General features: G+C 47.1%; 1 protein-coding gene across 5 annotated transcripts in view; it reads left to right on the top strand.

Annotated features, from left to right (window-relative positions):
• Window positions 1-26,439, top strand: part of LOC102908600 (CMRF-35-like molecule 4) — a 54,889-nt gene that overhangs the window by 3,010 nt on the left and 25,440 nt on the right. The window contains exons 4-9 of one of the 5 annotated variants that reach the window (XM_076543695.1): window positions 4,780-4,886; window positions 5,345-5,460; window positions 11,394-11,514; window positions 12,528-12,893; window positions 14,679-14,793; window positions 16,098-16,335. In XM_076543695.1, the coding sequence (XP_076399810.1) occupies window positions 11,454-11,514; window positions 12,528-12,893; window positions 14,679-14,793; window positions 16,098-16,233 (678 nt within the window). In that variant the 5' untranslated portion in view covers window positions 4,780-4,886; window positions 5,345-5,460; window positions 11,394-11,453 and the 3' untranslated portion in view covers window positions 16,234-16,335. Of the gene's footprint in view, window positions 1-4,779; window positions 4,887-5,160; window positions 5,461-9,830; window positions 11,515-12,527; window positions 12,894-14,678; window positions 14,794-16,097; window positions 16,336-26,439 lie in introns of those variants that run through there. The other 4 variants (XM_076543696.1, XM_015995776.3, XM_076543697.1 and 1 more) reach the window with 4 other exon arrangements.

The raw sequence follows: 26,439 nt of genomic DNA, 5'->3' as shown, positions 1-26,439 counted from the left end.
ATATGAAGATAGATTTTTTTTTTCTCACTTCTTCTGCGATGGATGTCCCTGAGCAGAAATGTCAGGCAAACACACTCCCATCTGCCTCAAACACCCCTGATGTGGTGCAAACAGATCATGAAGAAACCACACCACCCACTAATTCATCTCCTTTTCCTCCCACATCATGGGCAACTTGAAGTAACTTGCCCCATGCTACGGAGATAATAGTAGCTGAGGTCTGTGATCCCAAGTCTAGCTGTGTCCTCTGTCCCACATGGTGTACAAACAGATTCTGTCCACTAACCTTGTGTTTTTAACCAGTTATTGCCCATTCTATAAGGAAACCATCAAAGCTCCAAAAATGACCAATGTAGCACAGACCTCACACTATGTCAAAATTCCTTCAGCATTGTCTGCACTCAGAATCTTGTTAAGGATCCAGAAGAGTCAGCTCCACCATCATTAGGGACACTTACAGAGAGATCTTATGAGACAGGAGTCGGTCCTTTATCCTGGCATGTTTGTTCTTTCTGGAATCTAGAATAGACTTTCCCTGACTCCCATGTAAGCCCTATGGTTCCAGGTCTCTAAGTCCACAGAACAACTAACCCGGAGGGGGGAGCTGAAAAGGAGAAGAATTGGTGGAAGCCACAGAGTCCTGCTTCCCAATCTCACAGCCTCCTTGATCTACAAACAGCAGTATCTCCAGACCTCAGCAAAAATCATCCATGTCCTATCTGATTCTCCTTGAGTATTGTCCTTTAAAAAATCATTAAGCGTGTATGAGTATGTATTTGTGTGTATGTGTGTAATGGTGTGCACATACATTTAGGAGAACTTTTCTGTCCCATCAGCCCACTCCCAATAACTACAAAGAGGATTGACATTAATCATAAAAGCTCAGCGTATAGCTAAGGCTTGTTATTAGCTAACTCTTGCAACTCTAATTAACCCATTTATGTACATCTACATTCTGCCACATGGTTTTGGTGCAGTGTTTCCTCACTATGCTCCCTTCCCTATGTTTTGGAATGGTAATGTATATTCTATGCCATTATACATTGGAAGTCTGTGACCTGCTTTTTGCTTTGGCTTTACAGGGAGTTTTAGTTAAGAGATTACATGAATCTCAGAAGAGACTTTGGACTTTTAAACATTGTTGAGACTTTGATAGACTATGGAACTTTTGAAATTGGACTAAATGCATTTCACATTAAGATACTGTTAAAGGTTTATGGGGGCCAGAAAGTGGAATGTGGTAGTTTGATTGTATTTTGCCCCTATAAGCTCATAGGGAGTTGTACTATTAGGATGTGTGGCTTTGTTGGAGGAAGCATGGTCTTGTTGGAGAAGGCTGCATGGCACAACTATAATCTGGGCCACACCTGTTGCTACATGACCACACATATACTGCTCAGTAGCTAAGCAAGGGGCCTTACATCCTACATAATCCGTGTGCTGTGTGGCCACCTAATTTGCATGCAGTGTGACCATGAAATCTATGCCCATGTGTGGACTAGCTATGGGAGCCCTAAGTGCATGTGCAGGGGAATCCATAAAAAGCAGGTTACAGACTCGTTCCTTCTTCTTCTTCCCCCTTCTCCTTCTTCCTTTCTCTCCACACAGGTCTCCCAAACAGGCCTGAGCACACGCTTTCCTGTCCCTCCCTTCTAATAAACCCTCATAGTGGGTTTTGTTGTGCCTCATAGCTTTTCTCTCATGGTAAACAGTGCCACATAATAATAAAACCATCACCACCTTGTTTTGGAGTGTGTGTCACTGTGGGGTGGCTTGCAGGTCCTTTTCTCGAGCTTCACTCAGTGTGGCAGTCAGTCGACTTCCTCTTGCCTCTAAGTCAAGATGAAGGACTCTCAGCTCCAGCACCACATCTCCCTGCCCACCACCATGCTCCCTGCCATGACGACCATTGACTGAAGCTCTGAAACTAAGCAAGACACCTCAATTAAATGTTGTCTTTAAAGGAGTTGCTGTGGTCATGGTGTATCCTCACAGCAACAGAAACACAAACTAAGACAAACTCCATCAAAGAACACAGAAGAATAAAATGTTACCTAGCAACAGGGACATTTGACTATCTGGACAGTCAACTTCTGTAACGTTGGAGCATCTAACTTTGGCCTACAGGCCTAGCATACCTAATAGATATTTTTCAGAAGCAGAGAATTTTCTCTTGGCAAAGTTTGGCAGTTGTTTTTTTGTGTGTCCTGCTGATACAGTTTGGACAGTTGTGGGGCATTTACCCACCAACCCCATAGCTCCCCAGAGTTTTCTTGAGTGTGAGAAGTAGGAAATATTAGATAGAAGGATTTATATTGTGGAGATAAACAGATAGAAAATAAAGGATACCCTCGAGAGGGCCTGGAACCTTTTCCAACAGGTCCTGGCTGTCTCTGCCTCAGGGTTTTTATAGAGACGCCAAGGGGTAGAGCAAAAGACCTCCCCCCAGCACTGCCAAGTGCAGACCATCTCAGACACCTGCACTCAGGCCCGTGGTCCTAATCATCCTTACTATGAGGATCTGCTGGGTGAAGTCACGAGGAACTTGAAAACGGGCTCCCACAGACAGTATACTGTTAGCAACTGAGGCAAGGGGATTTTCTTTGCCCAGTGGTTAGCTTTTGACACAAAGAATGCAAACTCCTTATGGAGTTTCTTTGATGCCCATCATCTTCTCTGAAGTGGACTAGTGCTGCCAGGAACAGAACTGTCTCACTGTTATGAAAAGTTTTAGGCTATTAAACACATTAAATGCCATATTCTGTAGGTCTTTGAAGTGTTCAAGGACCATCTGTCTATCTAAATATATCTATGTATGACCTTGATAACATACCTAACCTGACCTATAAAACTGATTGTAATAGGTAGCTAACTATTAATCTGTATTTCATAATTACACATTGCATTTTTAAATGAGCTGTATAAACACAATTCCCCACAAAAGAATAGAAACATAAATGCAGTATAACAAAATTAGCTTTAAATTTGTGTCAATAAACAAAAATCCATACCAATGTAAGATATTTTGAGATTAATGTTACTTTTTTGAATATATATATGAGTGTGTGTGTGTGTGTGTGTGTGAGAGAGAGAGAGAGAGAGAGAGAGAGAGAGAGAGAGAGAGAGAGAGAGAGAGACTGTCTATATTCCTTTTCTTTTCTCTCCCAAGTACATTTTTAAACATACTGTAACCTGTTTACAGATTTTTTTCCATAGGATCTATCTTTTATGAGGCTGAATATAGTGACCAATAAAGAGGATCTTGAGGGTCCAGTGGTAATGATTCATGCCTTTAATCTCCACACTTGCGATTCAGGGGCAGGTGGCTATCAGTGAATTTGAGGCCAGTCTGGTCTGCAGAGTGAGTTACAGGACAGCCAGGGCTACACAGAGATACCCAGTCCTGGGAAAATAAATAAATATAAAAGAGAATGATTGAGAAAAGGGGATCAAGATAGAGGCAGAAGCTGGATCATGAGGGAGAGAGTTTATGTCACTTACAAAGAGGAAAAAGCCACCCTGTGTGTCAGTCAAGTGGTGAGGTAACCAGATCTGTCTGTCTCTCTGATCTATTCATCCATCTACCTATCTGTTCTAGTCTGAGCTTTGTTGCTGTGATAAAACACTGACCAAGACCGACTTGCTGGGAGGAAAGGCTTTATTTGTCTTCCATGTCAAGTACATTTTGAAGGAAGCATGCAGGAACTCAGGAGGAACCTGGAGGCAGGAACTGAAGCACAGGCCATGGGGAATGCTGCTTACTGGCTTGCTCCTCATGGATTGACCAGCCTGCTTTCTTGTAGAACTCAGGACTATCTGTCCAGGGGTGGCATCACACATGGTGTGCTGACCCCTTCCATATCAATTAGCAATGAAGAAAATATCCCTACAGATGAGCTCACTGGTGCAGTCTGATGGAGAATATTGCTCAATAGAGGTTCTTTCTTCCAGGAGTCTCTACTTCGTGTCAAGTTGACAAAAACTTACTAGACACTGTCATCAATCTCTCTGTCTGTTGTTATCTTTCTATTCTTTCTCTTCTTCCCTTCCTTCCCAAAGGCCTTGTGTTAGCTGTTTTTCTCTTTACTGTGACCAAATAATGAGCCAAAAGCAGCTTAAGGAGGGCAGGGTAAATTGAGCTCATGGTTTGGAGGAATTAGCCGCCATGATGGAAAATGCACAGTGGTGGGTATGAGGTGGCTGGCGACGCTGCATCCATGAGTAGAAAGCAGAGACATGATGTTGGTGCTCCACCTCCTTCTTCCCTTTGCTGTTTATTCAGTCTGACATGCAGTGCACAGTAGGCGTGTGCTTGCTGCACCTGCCTCTACTGCCTGAGAGGGACCTGCTTGCATCCTGCTCCTTGGAGAGGCCTAGATCACAATGGAAGACCCTGAAGAGACACAGGGAGGGTGCCACAGGTCCAGAGATGGCCTGCATTGCATGTGTCTACGTCTGTGGAGTTGCAGTGATGAGCACATGATGTGTACACACACACACTTCCTCTTTCAGTATCTGTATGTAGGTTGTTTCTCTTCTCAGTGAGATTTCTTTTTCTCACTGTAGGGTGGAGTTTAGCAAGAGACAAGAGAAGCCCATCCTTTTTCTTCTCCATTTCCTCTTTTCTCCATAGCAATTCTATGTGCTTCTGTGGCTCTGCTGTTCAGACAGGTGTGGGGGAGTGTGAATCTGCCCCACCCCTGGGGAAAGTTCTCACCATCACCTTTCTACCCTTGCACTAATATGACTCTTGCACTAATGACCATCTTCAATGTGCAGATGAAGTCAACTCTCGAGAGTTCACAGAACAGGATGACATCAGAAGCCTGGAACCCTGGCCGTGTTGACTCTGTACCTCACCAGACTTTTGCAGGACACAAAATTAAGTCACTAATTTCTCTAGTCTCTGAAGGTTGCTGTCAAATGTATAGTTTTATTTCCTATAGCTACCATGGGCAAGGCACTAAGAACACAGCAAGTGTGAGCCCTGATTTTAAGAGATCACGGGTTAGTGGACACGACTTCTCTGCTTCCAGCTCTGTTTTCTGCTCACTCTGGGAAGAGTCATTTGCCCCAAGCTACCGCCTTCCTCAAATCTCCTTCCCAGAGTGTCAGTGACCACCTGCTTCATCCTGTTTCAAGATCCTGATTTCTGGGGTCTCCTTCCAGGCAGCAGTGTCTAAGTGTGGAGATGGTCCAACCTGAGTGTTTGGCTTCATGCCTCATCAGATTCCAAACTGAGTAGCAGCCAGCAGCAGCCCAGCAGCAGCCAGCAACTGGAGGTCATTTGTTAGCCTAACCTTGACCTTCATGACCTCCTTCTTTGTTTTCTACTTCCTCCTAGTCATTCTGACCAGGTGAACACCCTCTTTCCTAAAAGTGAAGAATGCAGAAGAACCTAGCAGGGTGATCCTGACCTTGGGCCAAGTTTGAGACCAGACAGACTACAGCTGATTTCAGGTCAGCTAGGGATACATAGCTAGACCCTGTCTCTAGGAGACCAGGAAGATGACACCGAGGAGGGGTGGGGAGGAGGAGGAGAAGAGGAGGAGGAGGAAGGGGAGGAAGCAAAACAAGTTTTCCTTCTGCCATTCTCCTTCTTTGTTTACCAAATCTCCGTGGCTCCATCTTTCCTGTCAAAACCAGCTCTTTCTCTCAAATTTGCCCATTTACTTCTTTCTAAAGGCTAACTAACTTCCTTGTTTCTGATGTCTATACCTAAGATCCCTCCTCTGACCAGTGCTTTTGACTCAGTAACATTTATAAATCCTTCAAGGCGATGTCCTTGAGTAAATGCTGTAGTAGTGGTGAAGGAGGGTCTAGAAAGCAGAAATGTTGTGTGCTAGTGTGTGTTCATATAGGGTGGGGGCTTATGCACATCATATGTGAGTGCACATGTACGTGTGTATGGGTGTGTGTGAGTGTGCATGAGTGTACCTGAGTGTGGAGAGCCTGGGTGTTGTTCCTTGGGTACTGTTCACTTTGGGATTTTGTGTGTGTGTGTGTGTGTGTGTGTGTGTGTGTGTGTGAGAGAGAGAGAGAGAGAGAGAGAGAGAGAGAGAGAGAGAGAGAGACCGAGAGCAGAGAGAGACACAGAGAAAAACACACAGAAAGACCTCGAGAGAGAGCATGGAGAGAGTGCAAAGAGAATCATCGGGTGCACGTCTAGATTTTGGACTGGGATGCAGTCACCTGCTGATGACATAATAAGATGCCAGAGGAGGTGCTCTTATACAGAATCCTTACAATAACCCCAGTACTTTGGAGGCTGAGACAGAGGGATCAAGTGTTGGAAACCAGCCTGGGATACAGAAAGACTGTATCAAAACTTTAATTAATTTAATTAAAAACAAAATCAAATACCCGTTACAGTTAAAATCAAAGCTATCTCTTTGGAAAGATGTCAGAATGTCCAAAGAAATAAAAGAAAGATCCCTGATGTTGATGACTCTGTGCCCCCACCTCTACCTGGGTACTCTTGAGGAGTGAGGGATAAGAGATTTAGATACAAATATAGACTGGAGAGAGAAAGACAGAAGCACAGGATAGCCTTAGTAGGGCCTGGGTCCTTATCTACTAGCCCAGAACTTTATTCAAAAGGACTTTTTATAGCAATGCAAAGGGGAGGGGCAAAAGACCATCCCCTTGCTCAATACAACCAAGTATAGACCCTTCCAAATACCTGGTACCCAGGCCTCTGGTCCATTCATCCTCTTATGCAGTCCTGCTGGGTAAAGCAAGCTCAGATCTCACTAGGAAACCTCTATGGCCCCCAATAGCTGTGACTGAGTTAACTTGGACAGTGTCCCCTCAACTTCATGTAGAATCTGTCACCCCCACTAGCCACGGTCCATCCTACTCCTGTGGTCCAATGCTCCAGCATCTGTCTGGTAGACATGCCTTCTCCAGGAGCCAGCTTGATGGCCATGCTGCTAACCTCCCACAGCAAATGACCCTCAGATCTTTTCCATAAATACCCTTGAGTTCAGCCTAACCTCCCTGCTGTTACTGGGGTCCCAAGGTCACTTGGGCTCACTGAGTCACCAGGACTCACAGAGCAGAGCTGTCTCCCCAACAGCTGTGGTTTCCTGCAGAGAAGCATGTCATTTCCCTGTCCCCATGATGTTGTGAGTTTATGTGACTCGGGGACCTCAGAGCTGAGACTATAAAGGCCACCATGGGGTTTTCTGCCACCTACAGTGGACTGGAGGCATCTTCAGTCTGGGCGGGAGGGAAGGGTGAGCTGACTCATTTTTCCTAAGAACAAGAAATAAACTTGTGTGTGCAGCAGTCTAGAGTTTACGCTTTTGCTTTGGCAACAACTGTGGTAGAAGCCAGTGAACCCAAGCTGTGTGCACAGGCAGTTCAGAATGGGGATGGTGAGAATCCATTTCTGGGAGCAGCCAAAGCTGTGACTCCTCCTTCCAACTCCTCTCTGCCTTCCAAGAGAAGCAGGTGGAGCAACCCTCACTCCTGCACTCTGTGAGGAGAGCCAGGCTCCCAGAGACAGGGCCAGCTCCTGAGCCACACTCTCGGAGCTCATGGAAGTAGCCTGGCCAATCACTGGACTGTAGCTACCCAGGAAAGGCCTGGCTCCCCAAGGCACATCCATCAATGCAACTGTAACCTGTGCAGGGTCAAGAGGGGACATGGCTTATCACACACATGCATGCATTGTCATGTGTATATCATACCATAGACATGTGAACATTCCTGACATTGCTACACATGCCACACACATGTATGCAACACAGTGTACTTATGACACATATATGCAGGGCATAGTGTACACACTACACATGATACATATATATTGCAAATATTATATGTGTATATTCCATATCTCACACAGCTATGCACCATACACATGCTATACATGCTACACACATGATGTATATATACCACACGCATCACATGTATATATGTACACAACTCTTTACACAGAGGACTATACCACACACATACCTTGACAATGGTCCTGTTTCTCAGACAAGAGTCAGGGTGTATTAATAGGAGTGACTGTGATGACCAAGGTTGTAACAATACAATATGAACAATGGCTTTGTTGCATAAACAGACACACATGTACACATACACACTTTCTTACACATAGCCATACACCGCACCCCAAAGCACATATGTACCAGTGCTGTGGGATAATGCTTTTGTACACTGGTTTAATAAAACGTTGATTGGCCAGTAGTCAGGCAGGAAGTATAGGTGGGATAAGCAGATAAGGAGAATTCTGAGAAGAGAAAGACTGAGTCAAGAGACGCCAGCCTTCTGTCCAGGGAGCAGCATGTAATGGGACACAGGTAAAGCCATAGAAAATGTGGTGACATTTAGATTAACAGAAATGCGCTGAGTTTAAGTGCAAGAGCTACTCAGTAGGGAGCCTGAGCTAATGGCTGAGCAGTTTTAATTAATATAAGCCTCTGGGTGTTTACTTGGGTCTGAGCGTCTGTGGATTGGATTGGACACAGGAAAACCTCAGTTACATAGGAGCCCTGAGAGTACATGTGTGTGTTACAGTGACCCCTGAGAGTAAAGATGCATGTTACAGTGACCCCTGAGAGTCCAGATGCGTGTTCCAGTGACCCTGAGAGTACAGGTGTGTGTTACAGTGACCCCTGAGAGTCCAGATGCGTGTTTCAGTGACCCCTGAGAGTCCAGATGCGTGTTACAGTGACCCCTGAGAGTCCAGATGTGTGTTACAGTGACCCTGAGAGTCTAGATGCGTGTTACAGTGACCCCTGAGAGTCCATATGTGTGTTACAGTGACCCCTGAGAGTACAGGTAATGTTACAGTGACCCCTGAGAGTCCAGGTGATGTTACAGTGACTCTTGAGAGTCCAGGTGAGGTTACAGTGACCCCTGAGAGTACAGGTGTGTGTTACAGTGACCCCTGAGAGTCCAGGTGATGTTACAGTGACCCCTGAGAGTCCAGGTGATGTTACAGTGACCCCTGAGAGTCCAGGTCATGTTACAGTGACCCCTGAGAGTCCAGATGCGTGTTATAGTGACCCCTGATAGTTCAGATGGGTGTCCCAGTGTCCAGCTTGACATGGCTTCTGGGGAACTAAACTCTAGTCATCACCTGTGCAGAATGAGCACTTTACCTCCTGAGCCATCTCCAGCCCGTGGAGGTCCCTGAGACACATGGCTCCTTGAAGTGGTCTTGGGCCTTCTCAGTGGCCACAAGAGGGCCACAGGAAGGAATCCAGATCCTACATAGAACTTCCTGTTACAACATTGTGTTTACAAATTTCTATACAACTCTAAGATTTTCTTGTGTGTGCAAGTTCCTTGTCTGTCCACGCTTATCTAACTAACGCAGCTCTTGCAGAGTGACTCAACATCACCATGAGGTACGGCTGGCGGCTCAGCTGTGGCCGTCACCGATACTTCTGAGCCCCTAGTCCTCACTCAAGTATTCAGCACAAGGGAATGTGGCTTTGTGTTGTGTTGGGTACACTGATTTGCCACAGAGGAGGTTCTGTGACTCCACCTTGCACATGACTCCCTGTTACCACACTCCTCAAGTCTGGGCCAGATGTAAGAACTGATGTGCTCACTAAGCTCAGTTATAAGTCTTTTGCTGTGCTATAAATCAAGCCCTGTGCTGGGGAGTTACCACAGGTCAGAGGCCTGCTATAGGACAGACCTGAATCAGAACACATTCCCTCATCTCCATTAGCCATTTCTCAGCAGAGCTCTCTCTCTCTCTCTCTCTCTCCTCTCTCAAAATGAGGACGAAGCTCTCAGTTATGTCTCCACAACCTTGTCTCCCATGCCTGCCACCGTGCTCGCCGCCATGATAACAATGGACTAAGCCTCTGAAACTGTAAGCAAGCCTCCAATGACAAGCTTTCTCTAATATGAGTTGTGGTCATGGTGTCTCTTCACAGCAGTAGAGTAGTGACTAGGACAGATACCAAGCATAGACTATGGCATTGGAGTCCCCAAGTGAATACACAAAGCAGATTATTTGCTCTTGTTGAGCTGATATTGAGTTGAGCATAAAGAAACAAAGGACACAGACAAAATTCAGACAGACACCCTGAAGATGTGTATGTGAGAGGCAAGAACTGGAGAAAGTGATACAATGAGAAAATTTCTGCATTGTCTGTTAATAGGGTTTGGAAACGAGTGGAATACATATGATTGCCCAGAGGAGAGCCTCAGGCCAATGAAGAGCAAGTACCAATGTCCCCCGTAAATGTCACCACAGCCTCTAGATACCGACATATATCAGAGAGGTGCAGATGCCTCTATGGTTAGGTGCATCACTGGGCTCCAGGAACCATTCTCTTGCCTTCCTCCCCAACATGAGAGGGAAATGGACCTCCACCACTAGGAACTGAGTTGTCAGAAAGGAGAGACCTGAGGTTTTTCTTCATTCCCCCTCCCAACACCCAACACCCACTACCTACCCAAAATAATGACAACAGGCCCATGTCTAGATACGGGGCCATGACATACGAAGACAGAGTGGTCAGGTAGAGTGGCTGATGCCCATACTTTCTGCACTCAAGGAATGGAGGGTTTCTGTGAGTTCAAGTTCAGCTTGAAATAGTGCATTCCAGCCCATCCTGGGTTCCAATGTGAGATACTCTTTCAAATAAACAAGATCTGAGACATATCTCAGTTGGTAGAGTGCTTGCCTAGCATGGATGAAGCCTTGGGTTCAATCCTGAGCACAGCATGAATGGCATGTGGTAGATCACACCTATAATAACCTAGATTCAGGAAGTAGAAGCAGGAGGATCAATTCTACGTCATCCTTAGTTGTATAGAGCCAGATTGAGCTAGAGATCTGCCACAAACAAACAAACAGAATAAGATGGAAGAGGAGAGAGAAAGCTGTGACCTACAGGTCTGTACTCTTTGTGGGGACTCAGCATCAACATAAACTCTGATTAAGGTATCAGGATCACAGTGTTTGCTGAACCAGCTGCGTGAAGCCAGAAATAGTGCCAGAGACCCCATGGACTAAGAGCATGCTATGGAAGGCTAAGCTGAATTTTGGAAGGAGATGGTTCCTCTGTGCTCACAGGGAAGGAGCAAGAAAAGATTGACAGCCATCAGGTCCACTCAGGAAGTGACATGTCACAGAGGGTGGAGCAGCCTGAACAAAAAGGAAATACTTTCCAGGACTGGGCCAGGAGTGGGAAGGTTGTAAAGCACTTAGCTGAAGGCTAAGAGACAAGTGGCATCTCAATCCCTGGCAGTGGCTGTGGCTGTGCCCCTAACTGGAAGCGATAGGAACCAGTGCCCCGAGGCCTGGAGCATCTTCAGAGCACTTCCTGTACCAGTTCATCTGGAGCCTCCCCGGGGACCAGGAAGCAGAGGACAGAAAGGAGAACTTGGCATGTGAACACTGGGCTTTCTAGAAAAACACTGCCCCTCTCCTCTTGGGCTTGGTGTGGGCAGGAGACATCAGAGCTGAAGAAATGATCCCAGGAGTGACGGGAGTGTGGCTGCCTTCAGCTCTGCTCCTCTTGCAGGTCCCAGGTGAGCACGGGGACGGGGGTGGGGTGGGGGTTACAGCTCTGAAAGGGGGACTCCTGGAGTAAGTGAGAGGGCAGGATGGGGGATGGGAGGTGGGAGAGAGCAGCCAGCAGAGGAAGATGGGCCCAGAGTGAAGACAAGGAGTGGGGGTGGGCAGGAGTGGCCAGCGTCACCTCACAGGTGCTGTCAGGAATCAGTGCACAGTACAGTCATGACTACCACACCTGAGACAGTCAGGACCTGCTGAGAGGGTTAGCTGAGACAGACATTGCCATAAAAGCATACAATCTTTATTGGGTACACACATATATTTGCATACCAAATGTGTATAAGCACTGATTCCTTCATAGACACATGTCACACCCACAGAGACATACACACACACATATACATATGTAAAGACTTCCCCCCACCAGCTCTCTGTCTCTTTCTGTCTGTCTGTCTGTCTCTCTCTCTTTCTCTCTCTATATCTATCTATCTATCTATCTATCTATCTATCTATCTATCTATCTATCTATCTATCTATCATCTATCTCTATCTCTCTCTCACACACACATACACACACACACACTGACATGTTGTTTCATCCTGGGCCCTTCCTTTCTCCAGGGACAAGCCCCTCCCCGCCCCTCGTCAGGAAAACACAGGCACTCACCTCATTCAAGACTTTGGGTCTAAGAAAGCCTGTCTCCTTTTTGATGCTTTCTTTCTTTTCTTTTCTTTTTTTTTTTTTAAAGATTTATTTACTTATTCTGTATACAATGTTCTGTTTGCATGTATCCCTGCAGGCCAGAATAGGGAGACAGATCTCATTATAGATGGCTGTGAGCCACCATGTAGGTGCTGGGAATTGAACTCAGGACCTCAGGAAGAACAGCCAGTGTTCTTAACCTCTGAGCCATCTCTCCAGCCCTTGATGCTTTCTTCAGACAAGACAGCTCTTTAAGAGATGAATAATGGAGGCCTGACCCCCATCCAGCTGTGAGGGTGCAGAATTGGGGCTTGTGTTTTCCAGGCTGTGTCCCTCTGCGTGGCCCCAGCAAGGTGACAGGCACAGTGGGGGAATCCCTGAGTGTGCGGTGTCAGTACGAGGAGAAATACAAGGCTAACGACAAATACTGGTGCAGAGTGTCACTGCTACCACCATGTAAAGAGATTGTCAGGACCAGAGCCTCAAAAGAAGCTGGGAATGGCCGAGTGTCCATCAGGGACCATCCAGCCACCCTCACCTTCACAGTGACCTTGGAGAACCTCACCCTGGAGGATGCAGGCATCTATAAATGTGGGGTGGAAATACCATTTATCAATGGCTCCTACTGGGAAACCATTCCCACCTGGGGGATCGATGACTCCTTCAAAGTTGTGGTGTCCGTGGTCCCAGGTAAGCTCCCTTCATGTCAGGGCATCCTGAGTCCAGGTCAGTCAGACCGTCATGAAGGAAGGAAGCCAGATACAATAGCATGGTAAGCTTGGTGAATCAGTGACTCAGGACACAGGGAGTATGAGTCCACATGTGCCATTGTGAGAGCATGTGTGGTAAGTGTGATAGTGTATGTACACCAATACATGTGTGTGCCGGTACACACAGGCACAATGGGGAAACTTAGTTCTTAGAAGCTCTCTTTTTATTACATTTATTTATTCATTTATTTAGTTAGTTAGTTAGTTGAACTAGCCCATGGTGTGTTTCAGTCTGAGAACTGGCACTTAGTTCTCCCTCCACAGTGTGGTCCTGGGGCTCAAACTCACATCTTCAGGTTTGACAAGCAGAGACTTTATCCACTGAGCTCTCTCATCAGCCCCTGTAGGAGACTCTCTGTGTGTCCCATGTGACAGTCTGAGGCCCAGAGACAAGCCATGGATCAGTGGCTCTTTGTGACTTCCTGTCCTGATAGGAGACAAGTCCTCTCTCCCAGGTCTCACTTGGTCCTGTCCCCATGTCATGTGGGAACAGTACCCAGCCTATCTACTCCCCTCCTTCAGAGGATGCCCTGGCCTGAAACTGAGTGGACACTTCCCTTCCATGGAGGTCCCAAGGTGCCAGCCTCATCACAGTGGTTCTGGGGCTTCTGAGAGGAACCAGAGACACAAGAAGTGTAGATTATATATTGGGCTTCTTGATTCCTGAGAAATCCATTCAACCACTCCAAGTTCCCCTTTATCCCCCTTTCCCAGGAACCATTTACTGCAGGGAGAAACTCAGAGAATCCCCCAAAAGTGCCCCTTCACAGGCAGAGAGTGAAGTTGGATGGAAGACAGCCTCTCAGCTTCTCTGGTCCCAATGTTCTCCATGTCTGCAGTCATTCTCCCCTGATGGAGCCTCCCTTGTTTATAGAACCTGAATTAGTGCATCTCTTTAAGGGCTGGGTGGTGGCAGGGGCTGAAGGGGATGAACTGCTCTCTTGTTCCCAGTATTTATCTTTTCTGAGAGAGGGTCTTGTGTAGCCCAGGCTGGCCACAAACTCACTGTGTTGTAGGAATTCAACTTGAATGACTGATCTTCCTGAATCTGCCTCTCCAGCACTGGGATTACAGGCTCCCATCCCCACACCCAGCTTTCTGTTCTGGTTCTCAATTGTGGTTTTCCCCTCATAAAAGCTTCCCTCCAACATCCTCTGTGGGTACATAGTGAGGAGTGTGGAACCAAATCCCACTGGTGTCTCTAGTTCCCCTCAGCAGAGGCCACTCTCCATAGGGTCCTTCAAGCATCTGTCTTTCTAGATCTTTCCACCTGGCCATTCCTCAGAGAAGACTTCCCAGTGGCCTGTCTAGGTGACAGTGTGGGAATGACTGGGCCAGGCAGACAGAGTCCCACCACTCTGTGTCTGTCCCCAGGAGGATGGAAAACAAGGAGGCAAAAGGTGTCACTGAGACCAGAAGGGACCTGGCACCAAGTGTCTTGTCACTGACACTTAAACTCTCCTCTGCAGGAAGACTGGCCTCAAGTTTGAAAGTGCCAACCAGCCCCAATGCACCATGGGAAGGGCTGGCAAGGGAAGCCTTGACCAGGACTTGGTGGGGCCATGGGACTTGTAGGCTGTCACACAGTGGTCCATCGTGTCCCTAGGGACCCGTGTGCAGCAGAGCTGCAGAGGTTTCAGTGGGGAGGACATGGAGTGGAGGTCACTGGGACAGTCTGTGTTTCCATCCTTTGCTCCTGTCACAGGCTCTAGCCACGAGAACAGAGCAAATACCCTGGGGTCCCCCACATCCTCACCAGTGCACACTCAGCCCAGCGTGACCACAGAGGACACAACTCCTGGTCCCAGCCTACAACCCCGGTGAGGACCCTGAGGGCTCTGGACTGTGGGTGGGGGCAATGCTGAGAGGGTGGAGGTAGAAGGGTTTGGATCTCCCTCCTTGGGCATCTCCTGCATCTTCCAGTCCCACACTGACCTGGGGGAGTGTCTTGTGAGCAACAGTTGCTCATCTACAGATTGGGACACAGCAATGACACCCAGACCCAGACCTGCTGAGATGGAGTTAGTTTCCTGCCTACTCCATAAACACACACAGAGCCTGAAGAGATGTATTTACTGGTACAAGATCATAATTCAAGCCTCAGCACCCGCATGTCGGGCAGGGTGTCATATACTTGAAATACCTGAACTGTGGAGGTAGAGACAGGGGGATCCCTGAGACTCACTGGCCAGCCAGCCTAGCCTACTTGGCAAGCTCCAAGCCAATGTGATATCCTGTCAATTAACAAGATAGATGGATCAGGTGTGGTGACTCATATCTTTAATCCAGCACTTGGGAGGCAAAGGCAGGCCAGTCTATGAGCTGAAAATCAGCCTGGACTTCATCACAAATTTCATTCTAGCCAGAGCTGCATAGTGAGACCGGTCCCAACATCAACATAACAAGGTGATGATTCTTGAGGAATGACACCCAAGGGATTCCTCTGATCTCCACGTTCATGAACAGACATGTGCACCTACATACACACACACACACACACACACACACACACACACACACACACACACACACACATTCACACATACACAGAGAGAGAGACACAAAACACCAGCAAATTAATTAATTTTATTTAATTCATAATTAATTAATGAAAATAAATACAGCCACTGGTCTGTAGTGGCACAAACATTTAACCTCAGTACTTGGAAGGTAGAGAAATGTGGATCTCTGTGAGTTCAAGGCCATCCTGGTCAACATAGTGAGTTCCAAGATAGCCTGGGCTACATAATAGAGAAACCCTGTCCCCCTAGGCCCCCCCCCAAAAAAACATAAGTAAATAGCAAAATAGCAAAATAACAAATAAGAGCTACCAGGAGGAAATAGGGGAGCTCAATTTAGAAGAGAGTTGGGGTCTGGGTGGAGGAGGCAGCACCTGCCTGGATAGAGGCCTTAGGAGTGGAGGTCCACGGAGAGACTGAGCCAGACCCACAGTTCCAGGCTACTTCTTGGGCTCAGTCACACAGCTCAGTCAGGCAGGGTTCATTGTCCTTGTCCCTGAAAAGAACACAGTGGACACACACCTGGGTAAAGAGACCAACACACAGTGCAGGGCATCATCACCACCTTCTGAGAAGGAAGCTTATTTTGACCTTTGTCCCCACAGGTCCCTGCTGAGCAGCATCTACTTTCAGCTCCTGGTCTTTTTGGAGGTGCCCCTGCTCCTGATCATGCTCAGTGCAGTCCTCTGGGTGAACAGGCCTCAGAGGTGCTCTGCGAAGAAGCAGCATTGTCCAGATTAGGAGAATCAGTGAGGTCTGTTGATATCAAAGCTCTGTTCATGTCCCTGGACACTGCTCTTCTGGTGGCAGAGGACAACAAATAAAACTGTGTTCCTGAGAATACTCTGTGTTGCTAGATTTTTTCGCCTTGCCCACAGTCAGGATAAATCTTTGTCACCCGCCAGTCCCACAGCCGCTCAGACCCAACCAAGTGAACACAGAGACTTAATTTGCTTACAAACTGCATGGCCGTGGCAGGCTTCCTGCTAACTGTCCTTATCTTGCTAACTGTGCTTTTATCTTAAATTGGTCCATTTCCATACATCTATACCTTGCCATGTGGCTGGTGGCTTACTGGCGTCTTCACATGCTGCTGGTCATGGCGGCGGCTGCAGTGTGTCTGGTCATGGCGGCAGCTGCAGCGTCTCCTTCTGCCTTTCTGTCCTTTTTTTTTCTCCTCTCTGTTAGTCCCGCCTATCTTTCCTGCCTAGCCACGGTCGATCAGGTTTTATTTATTAACCAATCAGAGCAACTTGACATACAGACCATCCCCCAGCACAGCCAAGTGCAGACCATCTCAAACACCTGCACTCAGGCCCATGGTCCTAATCATCCTCTATACGGACCTGCTGGGTAACGCCACAAAGAACCCAAGAAGGGCTCCCACAGGACATACAGAACATCCCACAGCAACTCTGAGATTTTTTTTTTAGAAGACTCTTTTTGATGTGTCAAACACATAAAAGAATGTGCCCAATAAATACATATACATACATATTTTAATAGAACATCATTACTTAGCTGTGGATTTCTGTTTAAGCAGTTTAATTCTGATGAACATAAGATATAGATGTAACCAACCGTCTTATTAAATAAGAAACACAGAAACAATGTAAAAGAGAAAGCCGAGAGGTCAGAGCTCAGAGCTAAAATCTCACCCATCCTCCTGCTGTCCCAGCTTCGCGAAAAGAGACCTACTTCCTGTCGGTTCGTTTTTTTATAGTATGTTGTTCTGCCTTCTCATTGGTTGTAAACCCAAACACATGACTGCCTCGTCACTGTCTGAATGTACAGCCCCCTAGGTCTTAAAGGCATATGTCTCCAATGCTGACTATATCCCTGAACACACAGAGATCTTATGGGATTAAAGGCGTGTGCCACCACCGCCACACTCTTGCTATGGCTCTAATAGCTCTGACCCTGAACACACAGATATCTATGGGATTAAAGGCGTGTGCCACCACCGCCACACTCTTACTATGGCTCTAATAGCTCTGACCCCCGGACAACTTTATTTATTAACATACAATCAAAATAATAATTCAGTACAATTAGATTACCACCACAATAAATATTACCAGAATATTCTTCCTTACTGACATAAGAAATTAACAGTATTCTCAGTCTCAAAAACAACCTTTTACATATCTTGCAAAGACCTTAGAACTAGTCCAAAACAGACTAAGCTGCTCCTACAGAATGTACACAGACTAATTCCGAGATGTTGTTCATTGCTGAATCAAGGCCAGGCTGTTTCCATCAAGACTCAGTCCTTGCAGAAGTTCCCTCTCTGCTGCTGGTGCATACGGTACCCTGACAGCTCAAGGTTCAGCCAATGTTTCATGTCTTGGCCTCTCACCAACTTAGAGCTACGTGCGTGGGTCAATGTGCCATTACCAGCCTAGGAGAAACTAAGTGGCTTATCTTGTGTGTTGAGAATGGTTAGGACCCTGAAAATGTGACTTATAATTGTCCAGAGTTTGGCCGAGAGGGAGCAGCAGCATCGGTGTGAAGAGAGACGGCTGTGTAGAGCTATGTGAGAGCTGCTGCAGAATGTGTGTGTGTGTGTGTGTGTGTGTGTGTGTGCTGAGAGATGGAGAAAAAGAAGCATGAGAGAAGTGTGAGGACCTGAACAAGTGAAAGAGAAATAAAGAGCGAGAAAATCATGTAGAAGTGTGTGTGTGTGTGTGTGTGTGTGTGTGTGTGTGTGTGTGTGTGTGTGTGTGAGAGAGAGAGAGAGAGAGAGAGAGAGAGAGAGAGAGAGAGAGAGAGAGAGAGAGAGAGCTGTGTGGAAGAGCGGCTGCTACTTGGAGGAGCTGTGCCTAGGAGCTGTGTAAGGTGCTGTGTGGAGAGAGGGCTGTTTAGATGATGCTTAGCTGTGGCTGTGTGCAGACATGGAAGATGAAGCTGCCTAGAAAAGAGATGAAGAAGAGAAATGTATGTCAAAGAAATTGTGTAGCCATGTGAAAAGATGAATGTCTGTAAAGATCTGCAGCTGTATGCAGCAGTGTGGAGATGTGTAGCTGTGTGGAGACAGGAAGAGTCATAGGCAATTAATTGGTTATTAAGATCAAGTAAAAGAGAAAGTTAACATCAGAAAGCATGTGTGTCTCCTTATTTCACCAGTAAGAGATGATTAAAACTTATTTCTAAATACTCTCAGATAGAAACAGTCTAACCCATGCCAACTTAGTGGATTCTCTTGCATTAGCCTGGAGGTGGCCTTGGAGCAGGCTCTCCAGAAGGCCCCCAATACCTTCATTCTGCTCAGTCCCAGCACTGCACATGTCCCCATGGGGAATATGAGAAGAGAAATACAGACATGACAATGTGTTTACCATCCATGTTCACCACCTGGGGGGGTTAACAAGACCCAAGATACAAAGACAAGACTGGCCAAGCATCCATCAGAATTGTCCCATGAACCTCCCACTCACAATGAACTCAAGAGGGTTTCACTGGAGCAACAAGGCACACATGGTGTCGGAATCACAAGAGTGAAGGAGGTGGTTCCTCTCCTCCCTGAGATGGAGCAAGATAAGATAGACAGATCTCAAGTCAGCTCAGGAAGTGGCTTATCACAGAGGATGGACAGCATGAACAAAAATGGAGAGGCTCTCAAAGGCTGGCCATAGGTGGGAAGGTTGTGAAGCCCTTAGCTGAAGGCTGGGGGACCGGTGACATCCTCAATCCATGGCCAGGGATGTGTCCTTCACTGGGAGTGATGGGAACCTGCGCCCCTGAGTCCTGGACCTTCTTCAGAGCACTTCCTGTACCAGTTCATCTGGAGCCTGCCAAGGGAGCAGGAAGCAGAGGACAGAAAGCAGAACTTGACATGTGAACACTGGGCTTTCTAGAAGAACACTGCCCCTCCTCCTCTTGGGCTTGGTGTGGGCAGAGGACAACAGAGCTGAAGAAATGACCCCAGGAGTGATGGGAGTGTGGCTGCCTTCAGCTCTGCTCCTCTTGCAGGTCCCAGGTGAGCACAGGGATGGGGGTGGGGTGGGGGTTACATCTCTGAAAGGGGAAATCCTGGAGTAAGTGAGAGGGCAGGATGGGGGATGGGAGGTGGGAGAGAGCAGCTAGCAGAGGAAGATGGGCCCAGAGTGAAGACAAGGAGTAGGGGTGGGCAGGAGTGGCCAGCATCACCTCACAGGTGCTGTCAGGAATCAGTGCACAGTACAGTCATGACTACCACACCTGAGACAGACAGGACCTGCTGAGAGGGTGAGCTGAGACAGACATTGTCATAACACCACACAATCTCTATTGTGTACACACATGTATTTGCATGCATGTGTGTGCGCATACCAAACATACACACAAGCACTGACTCCTGCATATAAACATGTCACACCCACAGAGACATACACATGTTATGTACATAGGTAAAGACTCCCTCAATCCCTCTCTTTGTTCTCTCTCTCTCTCTCTCTCCTCTCTCTCTCTCTCTCTCTCTCTCTCTCTCTCTCTCTCTCTCACACACACACACACACACACACACACACACACACACACACGTGTTGTTTCCTCCTGGGTCCTTCTTTTCTCCAGGGACAAGCCCCCTGCCCGCCCCTTCTTCAGGACAACGTAGGTGCTCACCTCAGTCTTGACTCCTGGGTCTAACAAGGCCTGTCTCCATTCTCAATGCTTCCTCCAGACCAAAAGTTCTCTAAGAGCTGACCAAGGGAGTCCTGACCCCCATCCAGCTGTGAGGGTGCAGAATTGGGGCTTGTGTTTTCCAGACTGTCTCCCTTCATGTGGCCCAGCATCATGACAGGCACAGTGGGGGAGTCCCTGAAAGTGCAGTGTCAGTACAAGGAGGAACACAAGACTAACGACAAATACTGGTGCAGAGTTTCACTACCACTATGTGAAGAGATTGTCAGCACTAGAGCCTCAAAAGAAGCGTGTCCATCAGGGACCATCCAGCCACCCTCATCTTCACAATGACCTTGGAGAACCTCACCCTGGAAGATGCAGGCACCTGCATATGTGGAGTGGATATACTGCTTTTTGATGACTCCTTGAGGGAGATCCATCCCTCCTTGGGGATGGATGACTTCTTCAGGGTTGTGGTGTCCGTGGTCCCAGGTAAGCCCTCTTCATGTCAGGGCACCCTGAGTCCAGGTAAGTCATTCCCTCATGAAAGAAGGAAGCAGATACAATAGCATGGTGAGCTTGGTGAATCAGTGACTCAGGCCACAGAGAGTGTGAGTCCACGTGTGCCTTTGTGAGAGCATGGTTGGTATGTGTGATAGTGTATGTACACCAATACATGTGTGTGCATGTACACACAATCCCAATGTGAAACCTGACTTCTTTAGAAACTTACTTTCTATCACATTTATCTATCTATCTATCTATCTATCTATCTATCTATCTATCTATCTATCTATCTATCTATCTATCTGGTTAGTTACTTGGACTAGCCCTGGTGTGTGTCCATCAGAGAACTGGCACTTAGTTCTCCCTCCACAGTGTGGTCCTGGGGCTCAAACTCAGGTCTTCAGGCTTGGCAAACAGAGACTTTCCCCACCGAGCTCTCTCAGCAGCCCCTGTAGGAGACTCTCTGTGTGTACCACGTGACAGTCTCAGACCTAGAGACAAGCCCTGAACCACTAGCTCTTTGTGACTTCCTGCCCTGAAAGCAGACAAGTCCTCTCTCCCAGGTCTCACTTGGTCCTGTCCCCAACTCCATGTGGGAACAGAACCCAGAGTATCTGCACCCCTCTCTCAAATGCTGCTCTGGCCTGGGCCTAAGTGGACACTTCCCTTCCATGGAGGTCCCGAGGTGCCAGCCTCATCACAGTGGTTCTGGGGCTTCTGAGTGGAACTAGGGACACAAGAAGAAGGGTAGATTGTATTTTGGGGTACTTGATCCCTGAGGAATCCATTCAACACCTCCAAGTTTCCCTGCATCCTCCTTTCCCAGGAACCATTTACTGCAGGGAGAAACTCAGAGAATCCCCCAAAAGTTCCCCTTCGCAGGCAGAGGGTGAAGCTGAATGGAAGACCGTCTCTCAGCTCCTCTGGTCCCAATGTTCTCCATGTCTGCAGTCATTCTCCCCTAATGGAGCCTCCCTTGTTTATAGAACCTGAATTAGTGCATCTCTTTAAGGGCCGGGTGGTGGCGGGGACTGAAGGCGATGAACTGCTCTGTTGTTCCCGGTATTTTTCTATTCTGAGAGAGGGTCTTGTGTAGCCCAGTTTTTGTGTACCCAAAAACTGTAGTGTGTAGTTGAGATTCATCTTGAATGACTGATCTTCCTAACTGCCTCACTGGCACTGGGATTACAGGCTCCCATCCCACTCCCAGCTTCCTGTTCTGGTTCTCAATTGTGGTTTCCCCCTCATAAAAGCTTCTCTCCAACATCCTCTGTTGGTTCATAGTGAGGAGTGTGGAACCAAATCCCAATGGTGTCTCTAGTTCCCCTCAGCAGAGGCCACTCTCCACAGGGTCCTCCAAGCATCTCTCTTTCTAGAACTTTCCATCTGTCCATTCATCAAAGAAGACTGTCCAGTGGCCTTTCTGGGTGACAGTGTGGGAATGACTGGGCCAAGCAGACCGAGTCCCACCACTCTGTGTCTGTCCCCAGAAGGATGGAATACAAGGAGGCAAAAGGTGTCACTGAGGTCGGAAGGGACCTGGCACCTAGTGTCTTGTCACTGACACTTAAACTCTCCTCTACAGGAAGACTGACCTCAAGTTTGAAAGTGCCAACCAGCCCCAATGCACCATGGAAAGGCCTGGGTTTGGATCTTCCTCCTTGGGCGTCTCTTGCATCTTTCAGTCCCACACTGACCTGGGGGAGTGTCTTGTGAGCAACAGTTGCTCATCTACAGATTGGGGCACAGCAATGACACCCAGACCCAGACCTGCTGACATGGAATTAGTTTCCTGCCTACTACATAAACACACCCAGAGCCTGAAGAGATGGCTTTGCTGGTAAAGGATCTGAGTTCGAGCCTCAGCACCCACATGTTGGGCATGGTGGCATACAATTGAATTACCTGAGCTATAGAGATGGAGACTCACTGGGCAGCCAGCCTAGACTACTTGGCAAGCTCCAGGCCAATGTGAGATCCTGTCAGATAAGAAGATAGATGGATCAGGTGTGGTGACTCATGCCTTTAATCCAGCACTTGGGAAGCAAAGGCAGGCCAGTATCTGTGAGTTTAAGGCCAGTCTAGAGCACACAGCAAATATCATTCTAGCCAGAGCTGCAAAGTGTAACCTGTCTCAAAACAAACACAAGGTAATGATTACTAAGGAATGACATCCAAGATTATCCTCTGGGCTGCACATTCATACACACATGTGCACCTGGATACACGCACATGAACACACACAGACACACACACACACACTCACAACAGTAAATTAATTAATTAACTAATGAAAATAAATACAGTCACTGGATTGTGGTTGCACAAACCTTTAACAGCAGTACTTGGGAGATAAAGGCAGGTGGATCTCTGTGAGTTGAAGGCCATCCTGGTCTACATAGTGAGATCTAGGACAACCTGGGCTACATAAAAGAGAGACCCTGCCTGCACCACAAAAAAAACCAACTACTAAACAAACAAACAAACAAACAAACAAATAAATCAATAACAAATAAGAGCCACCAGGAGGAAATAGGAGAACTGAGTTTAGAAGAAAGTTGGGGTCTGGGTGCAGGAGCAGCACCTGCCTGGATAGAGGCCTTAGGAGTGGAGGTCCATGGAGAGCCTGAGCCAGATTCACAGTTCCAGGCTAATTCTTGGGCTATCAGTCACACTGTTCAATCAGGCAGGGTTCCTTGTCCTTGTCCCTGAAAAGAACACCTTGGACACACACCTGGGTAAAGAGACAAGAACACAGTGTAGGACAGCAACATCACCTTCTGGACATGGAGCTTATTGTGACCTTGTCCCCACAGGCCAGTGCTGAGCAGCATCTACTTCAAGGTCCTGGTCTTTCTGGAGGTGCCCCTGCTCCTGAGCATGCTCAGTGCTGTTCTGTGGGTGAATAGGCCTCAGAGGTGCTCTGGGAAGAAGCAGCATTGTCCCATTAGGAGAATCAGTGAGGTCTGTTGACATCAAAGCTCTGTCCATGTCCCTGGACACAGCTCTTCTGGTGGCAGAGGACAACAAATAAATCTGTGATTCTGAGAATACTCTCAGATTTTACAAGACTCTTTTTGCTGTGTCAAATGCATAAAAGAATGTGCCCAATAAATACATATACATACATATTTTAATAGAATATCTTTACTTATGCCTTGATAACTTCACACATGTACAACATCAGTCTATCATATCCACCTCCAACCCCACCCTCCCACTCCCTCATGTGTTCCCTCCTCCCCTTCATGGTCTTCCCTCCTTCCATTCATCTTTCTCTTCCTAACCCACTGAGTCCATAGTGCCGCCCGCCAGAATGTTAACCGATCTTACTGTCTTGGTCTTGGACAGGTGACCACAGCCACAGTGTCATGAGTGCAGTGACCATGCCTCAGCCACATCCCAGCATCTCACAGCACTCTCCTCCTCACCTCTGGCTGTCGAATGCGTTCCTCTCCTTCTTCCTTCCATAATGTCCCTGAGCCTTGGGATAGAATGGGGTTGCGTGGGGTATGATGAAGGCACCTTCTGGTAGCGAGGAGGTGCCTTGGGGTGGCATAGGGTAGGGTTTGATATAGATGTCCCATTTATGGCTGAGCACTCAATTGTCACATTTTCTCAGCACTGAGACCACAGCAGAGGGAAGCTTCTCCTACCCAGGCTGAGGATAGCACTAATCAGAGTTTATGGACATAGATATTTAGAGGGCAGTTTGACAACATGTCCAATAAATAGATACACCTCACATGGAAAGACACTTGGCAATGTGCCCTCCTCCAGGTACTGTAATAGAATGTGGTCCATACTGACGATCCTCCTCTCTGATGTCACATTCCTGCTTTCTACCCTCCTCGATGACAACCTCAACATGTTTTTTTCTGCAGGCCTTAATGTTTTGTCACATACATGCACATGGGGTTGCCCAAGGTGTATTGTTTAGTGTCTCTGCTTGGGGTTTTTATATAGACAGAGTTATACTTTCTTTTCTAGAGACAGGGTCTCACTATGGAGCCCTGGTCTAGAACTCGCTATGTAGACCAAGCTGGCCTTCAACTCACAGAGATTCACCCACCTGCACCAGCTGCCTGTACCAGGGTCCACTCTTTCCCTCAGTGTTCAGGAGTAAATCCAAACCTGACATGCAGAACAAGCACTTTGTCCCAGAGATGCACCCAGCCCTCTTCCTCTGTCTAACTATTTATCTCTCTGTGTGTCTGTGTGTCTGTGTGTCTGTGTGTCTGTCTGTATATCTCTCTCCCTTTCTCCATATTTCTTTCCTTCCTTGTTCCCTTTCTTTCTTTTTTTTTTTTTTTTTTTTTTTGGTTTTTCGAGACAGGGTTTCTCTGTGTAGATTTGCACCTTTCCTGGAACTCACTTGGTAGCCCAGGCTGGCCTCGAACTCACAAAGATCCGCCTGCCTCTGCCTCCCGAGTGCTGGGATTAAAGGCGTGCGCCACCACTGCCCGGCGATTGTTCCCTTTCTTTCATTAGCAGGGTCTCACTGTGTAGCCCAGGCTAGTTTCCAGCTCCTCATCCTCCTGCCTCAGCCTCCCGAGTTCTGGGATTATAGGCATGTGCTACCATGCCCAGTTCACAGGCCTCATTTCTAAGTCTTTGGTTTCATCATTCGACATCATTGTGTCTTGGAGGTCCATGCACACTGATGTGTTGACACTGTGACGTGCATCTTGTTTGTGTTGCTCTGGCTGGCTGTGTTAGCACACTATTACATCGTTTTCCTCTGCGGTTAACCACTTTAGAGCATCCTTTTCCTTTTCTTCTGCCTCCTTCCCTCCTCCTCCTCTTCCCACCCTCCCCCATCCTGTGTTTGTGATGAAACAGAACACAGATGGATGACTTGGTCATAAGCATGTGTCCTGAAGGCCTGCTTTCTATGTGGGTTCCGCAGATCCAATTCAAGTCCTTATGTTCACACAGCAAACATTTCATTGACTGACCTACCGCCCCAGTCACCTTTTTTTAAATATATCTTTTGATAAATGGTTTTTAATTATAATGAACCAAATTAGTCTACTAATTATACTTTTTTCCTCTCATTTAAGAAATTATTAATACCAAGCCAAGCACATGTCTGTAATCCCAGCACTTGGGAGGTAGAGGCCTGAGTTCTGGGGTTTAGTCATCCTCAGCTACATTGTCAGTTCCAGTTCAGCTTGAACTCCATAAGGCACTGTCTCCAAAAACAAGCAGGGCCTGGTGAGATGGCTCAGCAGTTAGGAGCACTGGCTGCACTTCCAGAGGACCCAGGTTTGATACCCAGCACCCTTATGGCAGCTCACAACTGTAGAGGATCCAACACCCTTCCCTGGCCTCTGTGAGCACTGTCATGGTGCAAAGACATGCACAGAGGTACAGACATCCATGCACATAAAAATAAATAAGGGCATTTTTAAACAAACAAAAACCTCAGAGAATTTGAAGAACAAGAAGAGGAGGTGTAAGCGGGACGAATAGAAACAACAACAGAAATAAAGAACAGAGATATCCTGAAAATTAATTGTTTTCCTATTTCTTGTAAACATTTTTATTTTTATACCTTACATTTTTATTTATTATGTTTGTGGTATGTGTATCACACATGTGCATGTCACAGCACACATTTGGCAGTCAGTTAACATGTTTTTGGAATCAGGTCTCTCCTTCCACTTCCACAGGATTCTGAGAACTGGATTTAGGGCCCCAGGCTCACACAGCATCTTCAACTACTAAGCTATCCTCCCCGTCCTTTTAAAGGATTTAATTTTTTTTCCTTTTATGAATAAGTAAGTCCTCGACCAATTTTTGTTTGTTTGTTTTTCCAGACAGGGTTTCTCTGTG

Source organism: Peromyscus maniculatus, chromosome 8, assembly GCF_049852395.1.
Source record: "Peromyscus maniculatus bairdii isolate BWxNUB_F1_BW_parent chromosome 8, HU_Pman_BW_mat_3.1, whole genome shotgun sequence".
Classification (NCBI taxonomy): domain Eukaryota; kingdom Metazoa; phylum Chordata; class Mammalia; order Rodentia; family Cricetidae; genus Peromyscus; species Peromyscus maniculatus.
This window is presented reverse-complemented; position numbering and strand designations above follow the sequence as displayed.